At 42.7% G+C, this 23,104-nt stretch overlaps 1 protein-coding gene across 1 annotated transcript; it reads left to right on the top strand.

Annotated features, from left to right (window-relative positions):
- Positions 1-4,738: 4,738 nt before the first annotated feature.
- LOC119720870 (spore coat protein SP65-like) lies at positions 4,739-19,121 on the top strand. Its single transcript, XM_038190736.1, has 3 exons — positions 4,739-5,345; positions 18,453-18,817; positions 19,116-19,121. Exons 1-3 carry the CDS (start codon positions 5,033-5,035, stop codon positions 19,119-19,121), a joined length of 684 nt encoding a protein of 227 aa, XP_038046664.1. The 5' UTR covers positions 4,739-5,032.
- Positions 19,122-23,104: the final 3,983 nt, after the last annotated feature.

A 23,104-nucleotide genomic window follows, 5' to 3' on the forward strand; every position in this document is an offset into this window, starting at 1 on the left:
TACCACAGCTGAGGGAACAACTAGTCCTGTGGTGGTTACAACTGTTTTGGATGCGGTAACAACAGAGGCTAAGACATCCTCTGTTGTAGACACAACAGTTCCCGCAGATACCACAACAGCTGAGGGAACAACCTCTCCTGCAGTGGACACAACTGCTGCAGATGTAACAACCGCAGCAGAACAGACATCCATTGCTGAGGCCACTTCTGCAGCTGAAGTCACAACAGCAGGTGCAGGTACTACCACAGCTGAGGGAACAACTAGTCCTGTGGTGGATACAACTGTTGTGGATGTGGTAACAACAGAGGCACAGACATCTTCTGTTGTAGACACAACAATCTCGGCAGATACCACAACAGCTGAGGGAACAACCTCCCCTTCATTGGACACAACTGTTGCAGATGGGACAACTGCAGCAGAACAGACATCCATTGCAGAGGCCACTTCTACAGCTGCAGTCACAACAGCAGGTGCAGGTACTACCACAGCAGAGGGAACAACTAGTCCTTTGGTGGATACAACCGTTGTGGATGTGGTAACAACAGAGGCACAGACATCTGTTGTAGACACAACAATCTCAGCAGATACCACAACAGCTGAGGGAACAACCTCTCCTTCAGTGGACACAACTGCTGCAGATGTAACCACCGCAGCAGAACAGACATCCATTGCTGAGGCCACTTCTGCAGCTGCAGTCACAACAGCAGGTGCAGGTACTACCACAGCTGAGGGAACAACTAGTCCTGTGGTGGATACAACTGTTGTGGATGCGGTAACAACAGAGGCACAGACATCTTCTGTTGTAGACACAACAATCTCGGCAGATACCACAACAGTTGAGCGAACAACCTCTCCTTCATTGGATACTACTGTTGCAGATGTGACAACCGCAGCAGAACAGACATCCATTGCAGAGGCCACTTCTTCAGCTGCAGTCACAACAGCAGGTGCAGGTACTACCACAGCTGAGGGAACATCTAGACCTGTGGTGGATACAACTGTTGTGGATGTGGTAACAACAGAGGCACAGACATCTGTTGTAGACACAACATCTCAGCAGATACCACAACAGCTGAGGGAACAACCTCTCCTTCTGTGGAAACAACTGCTGCAGATGTAACCACCGCAGCAGAACAGACATCCATTGCTGAGGCCACTTCTGCAGCTGCAGTCACAACAGCAGGTGCAGGTACTACCACAGCTGAGGGAACAACTAGTCCTGTGGTGGATACAACTGTTGTGGATGCGGTAACAACAGAGGCACAGACATCTTCTGTTGTAGACACAACAATCTCGGCAGATACCACAACAGTTGAGCGAACAACCTCTCCTTCATTGGATACTACTGTTGCAGATGTGACAACCGCAGCAGAACAGACATCCATTGCAGAGGCCACTTCTTCAGCTGCAGTCACAACAGCAGGTGCAGGTACTACCACAGCTGAGGGAACATCTAGACCTGTGGTGGATACAACTGTTGTGGATGTGGTAACAACAGAGGCACAGACATCTTCTGTTGTGGACACAACAATCTCAGCAGATACCACAACAGCTGAGGGAACAACCTCTCCTTCAGTGGACACAACTGCTGCAGATGTGACAACTGCAGCAGAACAGACATCCATTGCAGAGGCCACTTCTGCAGCTTTAGTCACAACAGCAGGTGCAGGTACTGCCACAGCTGAGGGAACAACTAGTCCTGTGGTGGATACAACTGTTGTGGATGTGGTAACAACAGAGGCACAGACATCTTCTGTTGTGGACACAACAATCTCAGCAGATACCACAACAGCTGAGGGAACAACATCTTCAGTGGACACAACTGCTGCAGATGTAACAACCGCAGCAGAACAGACATCCATTGCTGCAGTCACAACAGCAGGCGCAGGTACTACAACAGCTGAGGGAACAACTAGTCCTGTGGTGGATACAACTGTTGTTGATGTGGTAACAACAGAGGCACAGACATCTTCTGTTGTGGACACAACAATCTCAGTAGATACCACAACAGCTGAGGGAACAACCTCTCCTTCAGTGGACACAACTGCTGCAGATGTAACAACTGCAGCAGAACAGACATCCATTGCTGAGGCCACTTCTACAGCTGCAGTCACAACAGCAGGTGCAGGTACTACCACAGCAGAGGGAACAACTAGTCCTGTGGTGGATACAACTGTTGTGGATGCGGTAACAACAGTGGCTCAGACATCCTCTGTTGTAGACACAACAGTCTCAGCAGATACCACAACAGCTGAGGAATCAACCTCTCCTTCAGTGGACACAACTGCTACAGATGTAACAACAACAGCAGAAGAGACATCCATTGCTGAGGCCACTTCTGCAGCTTTAGTCACAACAGTAGATGCAGGTACTACCACAGCTGAGGGAACAACTAGTCCTGTGGTGGATACAACTGTTGTGGATGTGGTAACAACACAGGCACAGACATCTGTTGTAGACACAACAGTCTCAGCAGATACCACAACAGCTGAGGGAACAACTTCTCCTTCAGTGGACACAACTGCTGCATATGTGACAACTGCAGCAGAACAGACATCCATTGCTGAGGCCACTTCTACTGCTGCAGTCACAACAGCAGATGCAGGTACTACCACAGCTGAGGGAACAACTAGTCCTGTGGTGGATACAACTGTTGTGGATGTGGTAACAACAGAGGCACAGACATCTTCTGTTGTGGACACAACAATCTCAGCAGATACCACAACAGCTGAGGGAACAACATCTTCAGTGGACACAACTGCTGCAGATGTAACAACCGCAGCAGAACAGACATCCATTGCTGAGGTCACTTCTACAGCTGCAGTCACAACAGCAGGCGCAGGTACTACAACAGCTGAGGGAACAACTAGTCCTGTGGTGGATACAACTGTTGTGGATGTGGTAACAACAGAGGCACAGACATCCTCTGTTGTAGACACAACAATCTCAGCAGATACCACAACAGTTGAGGGAACAACCTCTCCTTCAGTGGACACAACTGCTGCAGATGTGACAACTGCAGCAGAACAGACATCCATTGCAGAGGCCACTTCTGCAGCTTTAGTCACAACAGCAGGTGCAGGTACTGCCACAGCTGAGGGAACAACTAGTCCTGTGGTGGATACAACTGTTGTGGATGTGGTAACAACAGAGGCACAGACATCTTCTGTTGTGGACACAACAATCTCAGCAGATACCACAACAGCTGAGGGAACAACATCTTCAGTGGACACAACTGCTGCAGATGTAACAACCGCAGCAGAACAGACATCCCTTGCTGCAGTCACAACAGCAGGCGCAGGTACTACCACAGCTGAGGGAACAACTAGTCCTGTGGTGGATACAACTGTTGTGGATGTGGTAACAACAGAGGCACAAACATCTTCTGTTGTGGACACAACAATCTCAGCAGATACCACAACAGCTGAGGGAACAACATCTCCTTCAGTGGACACAACTGCTGCAGATGTAACAACCGCAGCAGAACAGACATCCGTTGCGGAGGTCACTTCTATAGCTGCAGTCACAACAGCAGATGCAGGTACTACCACAGCAGAGGGAACAACTAGTCCTCTGGTGGATACAACTGTTATGGATGCGTTAACAACAGAGGCCCAGACATCTTCTGTTGTAGACACAACAATCTCAGTTGATACCACAACAGCCGAGGGAAACTTCCTCTTTAGTGGACACAACTGCTGCAGATGTGACAACCACAGCAGAACAGACATCCATTGCTGAGGCCACTTCTACAGCTGCAGTCACAACGGCAGGTGCAGGTACTACCACAGCTGAGGGAACAACTAGTCCTGTGGTGGATACAACTGTTGTGGATGTGGTAACAACAGAGGCACAGACATCCTCTGTCATAGACACAACAATTTCAGCAGATACCACAACAGCTGAGGGAACAACTTCTCCTTCAGTGGACACAACTGCTGGAGATGTGACAACCACAGGAAAACAGACATCCATTGCTGAGGCCACTTCTACTGTTGCAGTCACAACAGCAGGTGCAGGTACTACCACAGCTGAGGGAACAACTAGTCCTGTGGTGGTTACAACTGTTGTGGATGCGGTAACAACAGAGGCTAAGACATCCTCTGTTGTAGACACAACAGTCTCCGCAGATACCACAACAGCTGAGGGAACAACCTCTCCTGCAGTGGACACAACTGCTGCAGATGTAACAACCGCAGCAGAACAGACATCCATTGCTGAGGCCACTTCTGCAGCTGCAGTCACAACAGCAGGTGCAGGTACTACCACAGCTGAGGGAACAACTAGTCCTGTGGTGGATACAACTGTTGTGGATGTGGTAACAACAGAGGCACAGACATCTTTTGTTGTAGACACAACAATCTCGGCAGATACCACAACAGCTGAGGGAACAACCTCCCCTTCATTGGACACAACTGTTGCAGATGGGACAACTGCAGCAGAACAGACATCCATTGCAGAGGCCACTTCTACAGCTGCAGTCACAACAGCAGGTGCAGGTACTACCACAGCAGAGGGAACAACTAGTCCTTTGGTGGATACAACCATTGTGGATGTGGTAACAACAGAGGCACAGACATCTGTTGTAGACACAACAATCTCAGGAGATACCACAACAGCTGAGGGAACAACCTCTCCTTCAGTGGACACAACTGCTGCAGATGTAACCACCGCAGCAGAACAGACATCCATTGCTGAGGCCACTTCTGCAGCTGCAGTCACAACAGCAGGTGCAGGTACTACCACAGCTGAGGGAACAACTAGTCCTGTGGTGGATACAACTGTTGTGGATGCGGTAACAACAGAGGCACAGACATCTTCTGTTGTAGACACAACAATCTCGGCAGATACCACAACAGTTGAGCGAACAACTTCTCCTTCATTGGATACTACTGTTGCAGATGTGACAACCGCAGCAGAACAGACATCCATTGCAGAGGCCACTTCTTCAGCTGCAGTCACAACAGCAGGTGCAGGTACTACCACAGCTGAGGGAACATCTAGACCTGTGGTGGATACAACAGTAGTTGATATGATAACAACAGCAGCACAGACATCTTATGTTGCAGCCAGTACTATGTCAGCAGATACCACTACTGCTGCGGCGATAACCTCTTCTTCAGTGGACACAACTGCTGCAGATGCGACAACTGTAGCAAAACAGACATCCATTGCTGAGGCCACTTCTACAGTTGCAGCCACAACAGCACGTACACATACTACAACAGCTGCACGTGTAACAACCCCAGCAGAACAGACAACAACTTTTGGAGCCACTACTTCTTTTGGAATTACAACTACAATTGACCCGGCAACCACTGTCTCGGGTGTTTCCAGCACCTCAGGTTTGTAATGTTTCATTTCAGTTCAAAAAATTTGCTAAAGTGTTTTTTCCACATTTTTTGTTGTGTTTGCAATCTTTCCAGTTATTAAAAGATTGCTTTGTGCCTAAATGTTCTCTCTAATGGTTTCATTTTCACTAAAACAAACGCAAAGGGTTGTCATGCAGGTCAGAGTGGTAATTCATGGAAAGAAGACCACTTTTCAACACACACTGTATATGTCAGTTGTGCAACTGCAAATAAATACAGAACTGAAAAAACCTCAAAACCTGTAAGGAGAACCTTTTTGGAGGCACTTGAAAATTCTATTCCTGTTCTTAGTCTATTTTTTGCGTTCGTCCATCAAATTCTGGCTTTGCAGTAATACTTGTGCATTTGAGGGTTCTGGGAATGACACTTTAACTGATCACATCTCATTAATATATTAATATTCTCCCATTGTAAAAAAAAACCCCACACTTGCACCCTGGAAATATGTCATATTGCTGCTTTTTGCAGTGTCACTAAATGGGAAATGTTTTAGTTCATTGAGCATCTTTTATTGTGAGTTTTGACTTAAACTTCATTTGCTGAAAAGCAAAGTGTGAAAAAGGAATGATTTAGACCTGGCTTTACAAGCATGCCACATGCCAAATTTTATTTATCAAAAAAAAAATCTTTCTGAAATTAATGAGCACAGAGGCTAAATTGGTTTGTTCACAAGAGAACCCATGGACAATGAATGTTGGTGAATTGTTTGGAAAGCCAGGCAGTAGGCCTATCATAAAACACAGATGCTTGAGGAATTTATTTACATGACTCTCATTAAGACCTGCATTTGGCGTATATATGTACATTTTGATGTTTGGTTTCTATCTGTTTAAATTGTGTGTAATATGTGTGTTGTGGCACTTCAGTGTGTAGGATGAGATGATGTCTCCTGACTAGATCCAATACCTGATAGGTAAATTTTCATATGTCGGCCTTGTGGTATTCTAATTTGGATTATTTTGAGAAATTAAAGTAGGCTTTTATTATTAAAGTAGGAATTTATTGATGTTGCCTTTTTATTCTTAACTGATTAAATCATCCACTCAAAAAGACCGTCGACTCTAATTAATACAAACTCAGCTACACTAAGCCAAAATGTTTGTCATATCAGAACTTTGTATTTAGAGGAGTTCATTCCCATTTATTGTGCTCATAAATGCACAGTCTGGACAAAGGTTTCTGTTTCACTATAATCAGAATTTGTATTAACAGAGTTTGTAGTAATGAGGGTCGACGTTATCATTATTTTTGTGCACTTATATCAGGTGAAGGTATTATTGTCCATTCTTGTTTTTATTTGCACTGGTCAGTCCACGTTTTTTATATTTTGTTCAACATGTAGAACAGTTCAAAACCAAATATATCCTCCATACCACACTGGTAACACCAGCATTTTGGTAGCCCTTATATCCATTTATTGAATTGCTACATTACTGTAGCATATCTAAAAGTAGCTCTGCATTAAATTTATGGCTACATAAAAAGGTGGGATTCTCCGCTGAACCCGGACGTTCCGTGCTTGTCCCCATCAAGACACAATGAAAGAAAGACCGGTGCTATTTGGTGTAAAAAAAAAAAATATTTAGGGCCAAAATTTGGTCCTTAGTTCCAGTACTCATGGATGGATACATTAAATTCTCTGTGGTTTTATTGAACTACAAAGTGTGGGTACATAGTTTACATGTACCAGTCTGCACCTTTCAGTCTAGTCCTGAGTGCCAATGGTATGCAGTACGCATGAGCATTCCTCAACTGTATGGCGCAAACCTGTTCCATTGGAAATGGCACTGAAATCCATCCCATGTTTTTACTAATAGCAACCAATCAACAAAAAACACCACTTGTCTGAGAAAAAAAATAGGACATTGCACATTTTAACTCTTCACAATTGAATTAAATTACAATGCACAAAGTGATGTCTTGGCCCCAATCTCCACTAAATTTTGAACTGGCTTTTCCTTTTTATGCCCCGCCGGCGAAGCCGAAGGGGCATACTGTTTCTGCCTTGTCCGTCCATGTGTGTGTGTGTGAGTATGTAAACACCGGCAACCGTGGACGTAGGACAAAAGAATTGGGGCCAAACAAGATGTCCACAATTGACCGAACGTCCACGATCTCAATTCGTGTACAAAACCAATGAGAGCTGTCGCTAAAAGGTTAGTACAAACAAAGGAAAGAGGATTTGGGACAATGGGGCATCCACGATTGCCGGCATTTACACACGTGCGTGTGTGTGGGTAGGCATACAAAGCATTATGGGGAAGTTTTTTATTGTTAGGCAAATTAGGACCGAGTTATGGGGACTTTCTGCTGTCCCCATAGCATTTTCAGTCCCCACAAATACCTTGTGGCGACAAATGTGTGTGTTTCTGTTAATAACTTATTAGTTTGGACCCCATAAGACAAAGGCCAAGGTCATTAGGATTTAAAAAATAGCTTTTTTTTTTGTTTTTAATTTTTTTTTTTTTACCAAACCAGTATGCATGTGCAAATGTAATCACTCACTAAAATATTAGGGGGCCTGTACACTGTTTATACATGTTTTTTGTATAAACAATGTGGCTTCTCCACCCTTTGTTCTTGGACAGTCATATTTTTAATTGAAATAACAGAAAACAAACACATGTACGTGTACATGTATTACTAAAACTTGAGACTTGCACCGTAGTACATGTACATGTACATGTTTATGCAGCTCTGTAGGTTGTTCTTAGGATTTTTAGTCACTTCAGGACCCCATAGGCCAACTGTTCTCAGTATTAAAAATCAAAGAAATGATGTCATAATGATAACTCAAGCTTATTCACATAACCATATTTTCTTTTGATTATTTAAAAATTCTTATTTCCATGTAGGCCTTGTAAATGCTCAAAGGATTATGCTCAAAGGATTTGTATTTGAGAAATGTCTTGCTTAAGACTAAAGTATCCAGTCAGTTTGCTTAAATCATATACAATGACTTCCAGACAGAGAAGCAAAAAACAAGAATTAATTATGGGATCAATGGCATCAGTACGTTACATATATAGCCAATGAACGTTCCATGTGACCCAGGTAAGTTGATGTTAATAGAGTGTGTTATGTCATGGAAATAGGCATGGTTGCGGGGCATTTGTGTTTTTTAACACTACTTTTCTTGTTATATTTTTGTGTTGGGAGCTAATGCAGTGGTGAGGTGAGCTGTCAAAGACATCTGTTGTAGGCTATGTTGAAATAAGTGAAAGAGGGTTGAAGGTGGTGGTGTACCTAAAAAAGGAAATCAGAAGATAAAACCTTCCAAAGTCATTTTGAATGACTTTGAATAGTTTGAATAGTTTGTCTGAGGTCATTTGGAACAAGCCATTGCCTCGTTCTAACATCAGTTCTGATCATTTTGCAGTGCATGTTCAAGCTCACAAACAATGGACCATTTTCTATTAAAACAGTGGCGCATCTAGGATTTGGCTTTGGGGTGGGGGGGGGGGGGCTCACAAGTTTTTTTCTTCTAATTTTTTAGGAGGAAAATTGTTTTTCAAAAAAGTTTTGCCCAACATTTTTGGCCGCATAAAAAAGTCCTTTTTTTTGGGGGGGGGGGACTATTTTGATGTTGGTGGGGCCACTTACACCCCTATTATATTACTTGATAATAGGTCACATACATATCACCAAGGTCAAATCGTGGGACTAAAAAAAAAAAAATTGTGTCAAAATAACTGAGGATATCATTGTTTGGGGGTTCATTTGAAAAGTTATGTGCTACATTCGAGTGCATAGAATGGGATTTAATAATAACAATGTGAAACACTATGCATGCGCGTAGCAAGGTAATTTAGATTGGTGGTAGGTGTAAAAAGGGCACATTAAGCGTCGTTCCATCATCTGTGCTGAAAAGTACAATGTTTTTTGCAGCATCAGTACCATAAAAAAAGTGGCAGGGATTCTGCATGCCATCTTCCTATAGGGATGTTATTCAACGCTGATGATCATGGGTACTATTTGAAAATGGCAGCACAGCTTCTGACATTTGGGGGGCATTAAAAAAAGCACTTTTGGACAAAAAGGGGACTCATCAGGTAGACAAAAAGAGGACTGGTAGACAAGGCACTAGTGGTGGTTTTAATACCACTCTTCCCCCCCCCCCCCCTTTCCAGATTCTACGCATATGTTATACCATTTTTGTAATTTTGCAATTTTTTGCTGGGTGGATCCATGTTTGTGCACAAACCTATGAAAAACTCTTAGTGCATTACCAAAGCCAATACGCCCAAAACTGAAACGCATGATCAGCAAATAAGCATTTCATTTGCTCTATGCCATACGCGTGTATCCGCTGCAGCTGATAAACCTTGACTTTTTTTAAAACCGTCATGACACTCTTAAGTTTTTTGTGTACATTCTACTTGCGCATTGCATTTAGAGTACTCTTTCAACATTCAATCCATCTAATTTCATTATGTTTTACAAACACGCACATGAATTCAAAATGTCTGTGCCCAGGACGGCTTTAAAGCATCTCAACATGCAAGAATGAGGAGTTAGCACTCTAGTAATGTAATATAGCTCTATGCCGATAATGTAGTAGAATGCACTGTACTATCAGTCAATTGTTGTAACATTATCGGTCTTAACCAATAATGCAACATAAATTGACTGATATCATGGTTGGTGGTTATCCATTGGTTATTACATTATCAGTTAAAAAACAAAAAAATAATTCCCACCACTCATTGTCAGAGTGTCTGTGACGGTGTAAATACTATTTCACCAGAACCTGCGATCAGTGACTGATGATGCACCATTCATCGTCAGTGAGTCGGCAAGGGCGGATCCGGGGGGGGGGGGGGGGGGGGCCCAAAAAAAGAATCAATTTTTTTTGTCGCAATAAAGGCAGGCACTGCGGACACCACCATCTTTACTTAAAAAAAAAATTTGGGCACCAAATTCGTTTGGCCCCCTTCAAAAATATTGTCTTCTGGATCCACCCTTGTGAGTCAGATGTTCTATGCAAGTTTTCCCGGTTCAATGCACACAAAGAGGCAGGTCCTGATGGAGTTTCTTCCTGAAATGCTATGCTGCTCAGCTAGCTGGGGCTTTAACTGAGATTTGTAAGGGCCAGTGACCCTATAGACCTGGTATGAAAAGGGCCCCCTTGTACCTCGGCCGGTTTATAGCTCGTTCGGTCTTGAGCCCAGTCTCGTCGGGTACATAGGCCTGTCTGACCTGAAGCTTTGAAGTCAGTCAGGAGTGCCAGTTTATTGCCCCTTGGGGAATGTCCAGAGCAGAATAAAAGATGACTTATCAGATTACAGACTTGTGGCCATAGATTACCAAACTTTTTAAGTACCACTGCTGGCCTCATAAAATACGGGATTGGGTGGATTTGTTTGTAAAATGTTTTTTGAAATACATTTACTTACTTTATGGTAATAATTATTAATTCCGTAATGTTACCATATTTATATTTATATGACCTGTTTGCAACAATTAAGTGTGCAATTTGAAGCATCAAATGGTGGTGCAGATCACCTTATATGCTCATATACATTTGTATTTCTGATAATTAGTTGCTGGTATAATACTTTAAAAGTACCATTTTTCATTCCTTTTAATACTGCTAAATGCCAATGTATACCTATTAAACTAACCTTGGGCTTAAAAAACGTGGTTTTGGCTGGGGAGATTACGATGGGCAATTTGTTTTATTTGTCATAGTTCTCGGCTGGATAGCTCTTGGAGAGGATTGCTTGCACACATTTTCGCTGTTGGACTTTTTTTGGAAACATCCAGAAACGCCTCATACATCAATTTCCTTCTGAAAGTTGTTGAAACCAAAATAAATGTAGTCTGCAATTAAGAAATTCCACACACAAGGCATTAATGTTCAAAAAGTGAAATTGTTTGGAACCCTATTTGTATGATGTTTACTTGAGGTGGCATTGTATGGGAAACTGCATAGCATGAGCCTCCATGTCCAGGTATGGGGGCTCTATTGTTTCGCTCTGGATATTAATGTGTGCCAAATGGCATGGCATGGGTTTTGATCAGTGCTGGGATAGGGGCTCTTTTGTGTCGCGTTGGGGGATGAAAACCGCAAGCGGGCTTTTTCTGTGATAGATTACATGTGTGCCAACACTTGCAAACAATAGACCCCATGATGGCAAAGTTTGTGATCAGACACCGGACCAGCCTCCTGGGCCGGTAGCTGGTCGGGTACGAAAGGGCTTTTTGCTAGCGGGCGAGCTTACTAGGGGGCCATTTTCAAACAAGGGTTGAATGGTCACCGGCCCTAACTTGTCTGTCAAACAATACAAAGTGCCTTCTTGTTTTAAAAGATCCATATACCAGATCCATATATCAGTATACTTTATGCTTGAATTGGTAAAGGCTGCGTGCACTCACTTTGGTCCCCATGACATCTTTTAGGGTTTTGTCCTACAATTTTGAAATTGATTTTGCCTCCAGATTTGGACTGCCAACAATTTGCTTACAGTGTTGAGAATACTATTTGTTGTTGCCTTCATGAAGTCTTGAGGCATCTTAAGCAGGCAACGACCTATGCTAGGAGTCTTTTTGGTCATTTATAGTTTTTATAAATCCTTGATTTACACCATAAACAAACTTGTGTGTGTACATGGTTGAGTGTACAATTGTACAGGTCATTTGTGAAAGTGATGCCGTGTTTCACCGCATTTTCCCGTGCCCCGTACGTAGGGCATATGTATGTGTAAAAATATTTACGTGCTCAGATGATGTCTCATTTCAAGGCTAAACCTTTTGCATTGCATTCAATTTGGTTTATCAAAAAAGCGAATTTGTTAAGGCACCTGGGAATGTTGCATATTGAAACTTCAATACTAAATTTAAAATTTAGCAAACTTTGACATAAATGCATTTTGAACTTTGCAAGTATATTATTTTTCAAATTAGGTTTTGCCCTTCACCGACGTATAAACACTGTATACTCAGTGTGTTACCTCCCGAGTAAAGTTGGAAAGAATCACCTGGGTGGGACTCGAACCCACAACCTCCTGCTTTCTAGTGCAGATGTCTTACCACTTGAACAACGAGATAACGGGATCGGCAGGCTGGTTCGAATCTGAATAAAAACTTAATTTGATTTACATCACCCCAACCAAAAAATTCCATCTTATGAATAGTAATGCAGTACCCGCTTCTTTGTACATCAGATTCGAACCAGCCAGCCGATCCCGTTAGCTCGGTGGTTATTTGATTTGCATCACCCTGACGCAAAAATTTCATCTTATATTATTTCTATTTATTTTTAAATATAATTAACATAATTGACATGTAAATTTAACTCCAAAAAATAAAGTCGTACAAGGAATCATAATGCGGAAAAGCCGTATGTTCTGTTTCAAACAGACATAGACCTAGTATTTTACGTTTTTGCCTGTGTGTAAGTATGTTTTTTTAATTGGTATTTAGAAATTCTTACTTATTATTTTAAGTAGGCCTATACTTTGTTTTTTAAGCTTGAGAAACAAGTCAATTTTCAATGTTATTTGTTTTTTTTTATGCCCTGCGGCGAAGCCGAAGGGGCATACTGTTTCCGCCTTGTCCTTGGGTGGTTGTGTGTGTTTATAGTGTACTGGCTTATGGGGTACCGGGAACAAAAGGCAACAATAGGGACAGTGGTACCCTACAAGTCGGTCTTTAGAAATCTCAGTATCCCATATGTAAAACGCTGCAGAGTTTGAAATTTCAATAGGAACAAAGGAGAATAAAAGAAGGGAAGTCAAGTGGACAATAGTGGTACCCCATTACTCCAAAAAACATGGTTGGGTGTGTGTGGGTGGGTGGGTGCGTGTACAAACACTGCCTTGTGGGGTACCGGAAAAATGGGAGGTACCCCACAAGGAATGCCCACCGACTTGCGGGGTACCGTTTTGGTACCCCACAAGTTTTTCACAAAATAGATATATGGATTTTACTCAAAAACTAGGAATTTCCAAGTTGGGTTGATTTGTCGCAAATGGAAGAGTTTTAGAAAAGGGATATTAAGTCTGAATTTCAGCCCAGGAAATTAACTATGGTTTAAATAAGAGCATTTTGACATAAGTGTGCGACGTTGCAAAATTTTAGTACACGAGAACAAAGGAAGTACCCCACTTCTATGCCTATGTACGCGTGGGTGGGTGTGCGTGGGTGGGTGTGTGTCCGTACAAATCTTGTCAGCGCAATAACTTGAGAAATACTTAACATATGAACTTTAAATTTGGTTTGTGGATTGTTCTTGGTAAATCCTAAGAAGCCTATTGCATTTGGGGCTGAAAGGTCAAGGGTCACGGTCACAGTGGCTAAAACAAAAGAAATTTTGTCAGCACGATAACTTGAGAATAACTTTACATGTCAACTTCAAATTTGGTTTGTGGATTGTTCTTGGTAATTTTAGGGAGCCTATTGCATTTGAGGCTGAAATGTCAAGGGTCAAGGTCACAGCGGCTAAAACAAAGGTGTCGGCACGATAACTTGAAATACTTTACATGTGAACTTCAAATTTGGATTGTGGATTGTTCTTGGTATTCCTAAGAAGCCTATTGCATTTGGGACCAAAAAGTCAAGGGTCAAGGTCACAGTGGCTAAAACAAAAGAAATCTTGTACTTATTCTGAGATGCATAGGGATTAATTCATATAAAACCTACAGGAACACTAATGATGTCCGTGAAAGTTCCATGTGACCCAAGTACATGTAGGTTGATGTTAAAAGAGTTGTGTTTTGTCATGGGAACAGTCACGGTTGCAGGGCATTCGTGTTTGTTACACACCTGACTTGTTTTAATAACATTTTATATTTGGAAGATGGCAATTTCCTGCCAGAATGCTTAAAACAACTTATGATGCACATCAGCTTAACTTGGCAAATGGAGATTTTTAGCTTGTTATGGTGCTCAGTCATCCATGAATATAGGGATGCATTAAGAAAAGTTTTAATCAAAACATAACTTCAATTTTGTAAACAGTGAATATGGGATGATCTTTATTGATACAACGTTTATGTTGTGTCTTTGATTGTCAAATATACATGACCAAAGCATGTCAATCAAAAATGTTTGGCGCAGCAATATTTGGATGCATATTCTGTGTTCTTGCATTCTCTTTGCAAGTAGGTTTTTTATCCAAAGGAAGTTGCGATGATATGAAGTAAGGTAGTTCAAAGAAAAACTAAATTTCTTAAACCATTACTAAGCTTTTGGCACCCAGACATGACAACACATGTGATTCTCATATTAGATTGTTTGAGAAAGCAAAATGTAGTTTTATTGTATTTTGTGAGTCATACCAGCCACGATAAAATCAGAATGTCATCCTATATTAAATTACCCTACCCTGTCTGTCTGTCTGTCTGTCTGATGTCTGTGTGTCACGTTTTTGTAAAAGGCCTAAAGAGTGTGCACTAGCACAAAATGCAGTGGTTAATGGAGAGGCTGGGTTATTGTATGCAGGCCCTTAAATAGTATTTACAGCTAGGGTATATAAAAAAGAAAGCAAGATGTAAATGTATTGTATAAAAAATGTAATTAATATTTTGAAATAAGTGAAATATCATGTGAAATGCCAATGTTTCCTCTTTCCAATAAATACATTGATTGAGTGTCTGTGGCCACAGAAGTTTGTGCAAAAAGGTAGCTGGTATTCTGGGCATATGGAACAGCTTAATTTGAAGAAAGAAGACATTCTTTTTGTTAAAGCAAGTTATTCAATTTTTCAGTGATTTAACCACTCTTATTGTTGTACATGTAGTTAATTCATCATGGCCCAACACTTCAAAGTGGCCACCACCTCTTTCCACACAAAGCTCTGCACGAAGTCTAGTCCATTTCAACTGTTGCACATTAAACAAACCAGCCAGCAATCTTCGCCAGTCAGAACTTGGCTCAGTTCAGGTTTTGACCCTTGACAGAATAAAAAGGAATGCTTAATCATCCGTGGCCACAGACGCATGTATATGTTAGCATACTAATAACAATATTGACGTAGTTTCTTTTAATTTGGGTTGGGGCAGGTTTATGTTTATTGAAATATTAAAAAAATTATAGTTTGCAAAGATTAGTGACCTTATAAACTAAAAAAGAATGATTTCATTTAGTTCAGTCCCCAGGGTGCCTCGGAATAAAATTTATCCTTAATCATTCTATGCCGCACTGAATTTTACCCTAACACTTCTCATGTCCTGAACAAAATGCGAAATTATCGTTTCTTCTAGTAATGAAATTAATAATAAAAGAATATTAAAATTTTGCATAAATGTTATTCAAAATACAGTGTATGGCATTATATATGTAGTTTATTAACATTTTGTGTTAATTTTGGGTCGATTACTATTAATAAATGCAGCAGTTTTTGCGCAAAAGTATTTGCTCTATATTTTCAAGTTTGCCCCTTGAAAAGTAAAAAGTCTAGTCTAGCAAAGGCTAACAAGTCTAGTCTAGCAAAAGCTTAAGGCCCTGTCAGACTGTCTGCAATCATATATGCGCTCTCACTACGTCCATGAAAAAGGCTGGGGCGCAAGAACAACTACTTGATCGCAGCGAGAACTACATAGGCCACAAGAAGGGCGTCATCAGAGTGTCTTAATGGTCCCCAATAAGTGCCAAAATTTCTTGAACATGTTCAAACAAACGCAACACCTCTGTGCTCTGGCCAGGGCACCGTGATGATGCAACTCGGGCGCTCTGCGAGCGAGAATCATGCGACATTGACGTGGCATTGATGCAGCCCAGGCGCAAGGCAGTCGATGTGGTCTCCATGAGAAAGTAACTTGACTGTGTTGTAGAAATTTGAAACTGGACTGCAGGTTGACCGTTTTTGTGGTATTTATACAGCGCAAGTGACGTCACCTGAGCCTATTTTGGTCGTACAGAGAGCGCGACGCGAGCTACTAGGACGTATCAACAGCAAGTAGATTGTACTGTGAGCACAGTGAAAGTGCATCAGCAGTGACAAGATTGAATAATTGGGCTTGACAGGTGTGCATAGAGAGTGAATTGAGCGCATCGTAAGCATGGGATGAGCGCAGTATGAGCATAGCTTGAGCTACTTTCTTGCCACGTGAAACAGAAAATTGTCATTTTCTTACGTCCTTGCTGCAATTGTTAAATTTATTAACCCTCCTACTATTTAAGAGGTCACAATTGGTCCAAAATTTTCTTCCTCACCTCCTGGAATACTGTGTACAAACCAAAGGGAGTCTTGATTAATATTGACCCAAGTAATAAAGCTGACAATGCATGTTTCCATAGGAAGGTTAAATATTTTTGGTCGCCGTAAGGGCTCCTGTGAGAGCGCGTATAATATGACAGGGCCTTTACAAGTAAAAAGTAAATACTTTTAGCTTTTAGCAAATGCTTTCCAGTAATAGCATTTGCTTCCTTTTTATTCATACAAATGCAAGTACATACTTAAAAATAGGTAGTAAAAGCAAGTGCTAGTTTTTATGAATATGACCCTATGTCTGTGGGGTAATTTGAATTGGTTGTTGCCTTTTAAGAAGGCTAACTTGGTTGAGAACATTTCAAAAGAATTGCTGGTCATTAAACTAGTCCAATTCAGTGTTCGCCCTTTTTTCACTAGCCAGCTGGACTAGTGAACGAGACTCTTATCTAGCCAATGGGCCTTTTTACTAGTCCGCAAGAGAATGAATCTTTAGCCTTTTGCACCAGAACGTCACAAACAAAAATGTGCATACATGTATAGCTTTATTCTGAGGCAATTTTGTCAGTGTTTTCCCTGACAAAAGTGAAAACAGACTCAAATTGATTAACGTTATAAATCAATTCAATGAATTATTTATCAATAAGTTAAATCAACTTAAAAAAAATTAATTAAATATATTTTTATCTTAATTTTTTTTTATGGTGATTAGAAATTTTCGGTCCCATTTTCATTTGTGAGTCAAAAGCTATCAAAAGTGGACCCTCAAAAAGAAAACAAATGGGGAAAGTATAACAGTCATGAAAAGAAACTACCCAACACTGTCCGTGGTGGACGGTACCCAGCAGTATCAGCAAGCAGGGACGGCCATGAAAACTGGATTGGCCATGCATTATTGGCGAAAGTACCAGCATTATGACCACAAAATAAATACAGAAAAGTGGAAAATGCGGACACAGAAAAGAGAGATCAGTTAGGTTTCGTGAATTAAATCTACCTTCTCCGCCAATGTTTTTGTAACTAGTTTATGATGTAAACTTCAACCAGATTATGGAGTGTTTCAGTCAGCCTAAAAGCGGTATCCATTGCGGTACCAGTGTGTTTTTCTTGCGGTACAAGCATTAAGCCCAGCTGGCTATGATAATAAGTTCATTATGTACAGGTCAGTACACACAGGTATTTTCGTCACAACAATATTCGTGAGGAGTGTGCGGTCTGCTGGCCTGTGCCTATTCAACACTTCATAGCGTATTCAAACTTACAATTTTTGACAAGCTGACTGGGCATGTAACGAGTACCGCGTTCCACGTTTGACCTCATAAATATTCAGTTATTACGGCCTGACGGCTTTCCATTCATCAGCCAGGTTTGGGGTATGGAGTGTGGTACCGCAAAGAATAACACCGGTACAGCAATGGATACTGATTTCAGCCTGACTGAAATGTTTCCTTACATACGTAGGCCATGATTTTTCATCCAAAACGCTTGACATGCAGTACTGTCTGTATCCTGACGCATTCATGCCTGGTTTATTGCCAGAATAACTAGAGGGCACTATGGTGACACCCTCATTCATAAAAAGGGCAGAATGTTCCCCTTTGAATATGTACATGTACAGAGTATGTGTCCTGAACTTTTTATGCTTATATATACTTATACAAAACACTTCCTTTAATTAGCAATTTCGGAGCAAGATTTGGCGGCACAATGGCATGAAACAAGCCAAATGTGCATCTATATCTGATTACCTTCATCTAAGACCACGTTGAAAAAAACCCCCAGAAAAATGCCTTATCTTAATAATAATAGTAATGGTTCCGAATAGCCCGCTGTTTTTACTCACATTTGGCTATCAGACTACTGCTAAGGTCGAACCCTGCCAAATTAAGGATACAATTATCTAATAAGTGTTTTTTGTACTACAACAGGTACAAATACCACCACGGCTGATGTAAGAACTAGTCCTGTTGTGGATACAGCCACTACAGATGTGACGACCAGAGCAGCACAAACAACCACTGCTGAAGCTTCTTCTACGACAGGACCCCTTACCAGTACAGCAGGTGTATATACTACAGCTGAGGGAACAACCGCTTCAGTCGGTATGACAACTGCTGATATCACAACAACAGCAGAACACACAACTACTGTTGAAGCAGCTTCTACAGTTGTAGCCACAACAATGGCTGCAGATACCACTGCAGCTGCGGCGACAACCTCTCCTTCAGTGGACACAACTGCTACAGATGTGACAACCACAGCAGAACAGACATCTATTGCTGATGCCACTACAGTTGGTGTCGCAACTTTAGGTGCAGATACTACTTCAGCTGAGGGAACAACTCCTTCAGTGGATGTGACAACTGCTGATATCACAACCATGACAGAGCAAACAACTACTGTTGAACCCACAACGATGGCCCTAGATACCACTATAGCCGAGGTAACAACCAGTCCTGTGGTGGATACGACTGTTGAGGATGTGGTTACGACAAGAGCACAGACATCCACTGTTGTAGCCACAACAGTGTCAGCTGATACCACTACACCTGCGGTGACAACCTCTCCTTCTGTGGACACAACTGCTACAGATGTGACAACCGCAGCAGAACAGACATCTATTGCTGATGCCAGTACAGTTGCAGTCACAACAGCAGGTGCAGATACTACTACAGCTGAGGGAACAACTCCTTCAGTGGATGTGACAACTGCTGATATCACAACCATGACAGAGCAAACAACTACTGTTGAAGCCACAACGATGGCTGTAGATACCACTATAGCTGAGGTAACAACCAGTCCTGTGGTTGATACGACTTTTGAGGATGCGATTACAACAGGAGCACAGACATCTACTGTTGTAGCCACAACAGTGTCAGCAGAAAGCACTACAGCTGCGGCGACAACCTCTCCTTCAGTGGACACAACTGCTAAAGATGTGACAACCGCAGCCGAACAGACATCTATTGCTGATGCCAGTACAGTTGCAGTCACAACAGCAGGTGCAGATACTACTACAGCTGAGGGAACTACTCTTTCAGTGGATGTGTCAACTGCTGATATCACAACAATGACAGAGCAATCAACTACTGTTGAAGCCACAACGATGGCTGTAGATACCACTATAGCTGAGGTAACAACCAGTCCTGTAGTTGATACGACTGTTGAGGATGTGGTTACAACAGGAGCACAGACATCTACTGTTGTAGCCACAACAATGTCAGCAGATACCACTACAGCTGCGGCGACAACCTCTGCTTCAGTGGACACAACTGCTACAGATGTGACAACCGCAGCAGAACAGACATCTATTGCTGATGCCAGTACAGTTGCAGTCACAACAGCAGGTGCAGATACTACTACAGCTGAGGGAACAACTCCTTCAGTGGATGTGACAACTGCTGGTATCACAACAATGACAGAGCAAACAACTACTGTTGAAGCCACAACTATGGCTGTTGATACCACTATAGCTGAGGTAACAACCAGTCCTGTGGTTGATACGACTGTTGAGGATGCGGTTACAACCGGAGCACAGACATCTACTGTTGTAGCCTCAACAGTGTCAGCAGATACCACTACAGCTGCGTCGACAACCTCTCCTTCCGTGGACACAACTACTGCAGATGTGACAACCGCAGCAGAACAGACATCTATTGCTGATGCCAGTACAGTTGCAGTCACAACAGCAGGTGCAGATACTACTACAGCTGAGGGAACAACTCCTTCAGTGGATGTGACAACTGCTGATACCACAACAATGACAGAGCAAACAACTACTGTTGAAGCGACAACGATTGCTGTAGATACCACTAAAGATGAGGTAACAACCAGTCCTGTGGTTGATACGACTGTTGAGGATGCGGTTACAACCGGAGCACAGTCATCTACTGTTCTAGCCACAACAGTGTCAGCAGATACCACTACAGCTGCATCGACAACCTCTCCTTCAGTGGACACAACTGCTACAGATGTGACAACCGCAGCAGAACAGACATCTATTGCTGATGCCAGTACAGTTGCAGTCACAACAGCTGGTGCAGATACTACTACAGCTGAGGGAACAACTCCTTCAGTGGATGTGACAACTGCTGGTATCACAACAATGACAGAGCAAACAACTACTGTTGAAGCCACAACTATGACTGTTGATACAACTATAGCTGAGGTAACAACCAGTCCTGTGGTTGATACGACTGTTGAGGATGTGGTTACAACAGGAGCACAGACATCTACTGTTGTAGCCACAACAGTGTCAGCAGATAGCACTACAGCTGCGGTGACAACCTCTCCTTCAGTGGAGACAACTGCTACAGATGTGACAACTGCAGCCGAACAGACATCTATTGCTGATGCCAGTACAGTTGCAGTCACAACAGTAGGTGCAGATACTACTACAGCTGAGGGAACAACTCCTTCAGTGGATGTGACAACTGCTGATACCACAACAATGACAGAGCAAACAACTACTGTTGAAGCGACAACGATTGCTGTAGATACCACTAAAGATGAGGTAACAACCAGTTCTGTGGTTGATACGACTGTTGAGGATGCGGTTACAACAGGAGCACAGACATCTACTGCTGTAGCCACAACAGTGTCAGGAGATACCACTTCAGCTGCGTTGACAACCTCTCCTTCAGTGGACACAACTGCTACAGATGTGACAACAGCAGCAGAACAGACATCTATTGCTGATGCCAGTACAGTTGCAGTCACAACAGCTGGTTCAGATACTACTACAGCTGAGGGAACAACTCCTTCAGTGGATGTGACAACTGCTGATATCACAACAATGACAGAGCAAACAACTACTGTTGAAGCGACGACGATGGCTGTAGATACCACTAAAGCTGAGGTAACAACCAGTTCTGTGGTTGATACGACTGTTGAGGATGCGGTTACAACAGGAGCACAGACATCTACTGTTGTAGCCACAACAGTGTCAGGAGATACCACTTCAGCTGCGTCGACAACCTCTCCTTCAGTGGACACAACTGCTACAGATGTGACAACCGCAGCAGAACAGACATCTATTGCTGATGCCAGTACAGTTGCAGTCACAACAGCAGGTGCAGATACTACTACAGATGAGGGAATGACTCCTTCAGTGGATGTGACAACTGCTGATATCACAACAATGACAGAGCAAACAACTACTGTTGAAGCGACAACGATGGCTGTAGATACCACTATAGCTGAGGTAACAACCAGTCCTGTGGTTGATACGACTGTTGAGGATGCGGTTACAACCGGAGCACAGACATCTACTGTTGTAGCCACAACAGTGTCAGCAGGTACCACTACAGCTGCGTCGACAGCCTCTCCTTCAGTGGACACAACTGCTACAGATGTGACAACCGCAGCAGAACAGACATCTATTGCTGATGCCAGTACAGTTGCAGTCACAACAGCAGGTGCAGATACTACTACAGCTGAGGGAACGACTCCTTCAGTGGATGTGACAACTGCTGATATCACAACAATGACAGAGCAAACAACTACTGTTGAAGCCACAACGATGGCTGTAGATACCACTATAGGTGAGGTAACAACCAGTCCTGCGGTTGATACGACTGTTGAGGATGAAGTTACAACAGGAACACAGACACCTACTGTTGTAGCCACAACAGTGTCAGCAGATACCACTACAGCTGCGTCGACAACCTCTCCTTCAGTGGACACAACTGCTACAGATGTGACAACCGCAGCAGAACAGACATCTATTGCTTATTCCAGTACAGTTGCAGTCACAACAGCAGGTGCAGATACTACTACAGCTGAGGGAACAACTCCTTCAGTGGATGTGACAACTGCTGATATCACAACAATGACAGAGCAAACAACTACTGTTGAAGCCACAACGATTGCTGTAGATACCACTATAGGTGAGGTAACAACCAGTCCTTTGGTTGATACGACTGTTGAGGTTGCAGTTACAACAGGAGCACAGATATCTACTGTTCTAGCCACAACAGTGTCAGCAGATACTACTACAGCTGCGTCGACAACCTCTCCTTCAGTGGACACAACTTCTACCGATGTGACAACCGCAGCTGAACAGACATCGATTGCTGATGCCAGTACAGTTGCAGTCACAACAGCAGGTGCAGATACTGCTACAGCTGAGGGAACAACTCCTTCAGTGGATGTGACAACTGCTGATATCACAACAATGACAGAGCAAACAACTACTGTTGAAGCCACAACGATGGCTGTAGATACCACTATAGGTGAGGTAACAACCAGTCCTGCGGTTGATACGACTGTTGAGGATGCAGTTACAACAGGAGCTCAGACACCTACTGTTGTAGCCACAACAGTGTCAGCAGATACCACTACAGCTGCGTCGACAACCTCTCCTTCAGTGGAGACAACTGCTACAGATGTGACAACTGCAGCAGAACAGACATCTATTGCTGATGCCAGTACAGTTGCAGTCACAACAGCAGGTGCAGTTATTACTACAGCTGAGGGAACAACTCCTTCAGTGGATGTGACAACTGCTGATACCACAACAATGACAGAGCAAACAACTACTGTTGAAGCCACAACGATGGCTGTATATACCACTATAGGT

The sequence above is a fragment of the Patiria miniata genome, unplaced genomic scaffold (genome assembly GCF_015706575.1).
Source record: "Patiria miniata isolate m_02_andy unplaced genomic scaffold, ASM1570657v1 HiC_scaffold_9, whole genome shotgun sequence".
NCBI classification, from domain to species: domain Eukaryota; kingdom Metazoa; phylum Echinodermata; class Asteroidea; order Valvatida; family Asterinidae; genus Patiria; species Patiria miniata.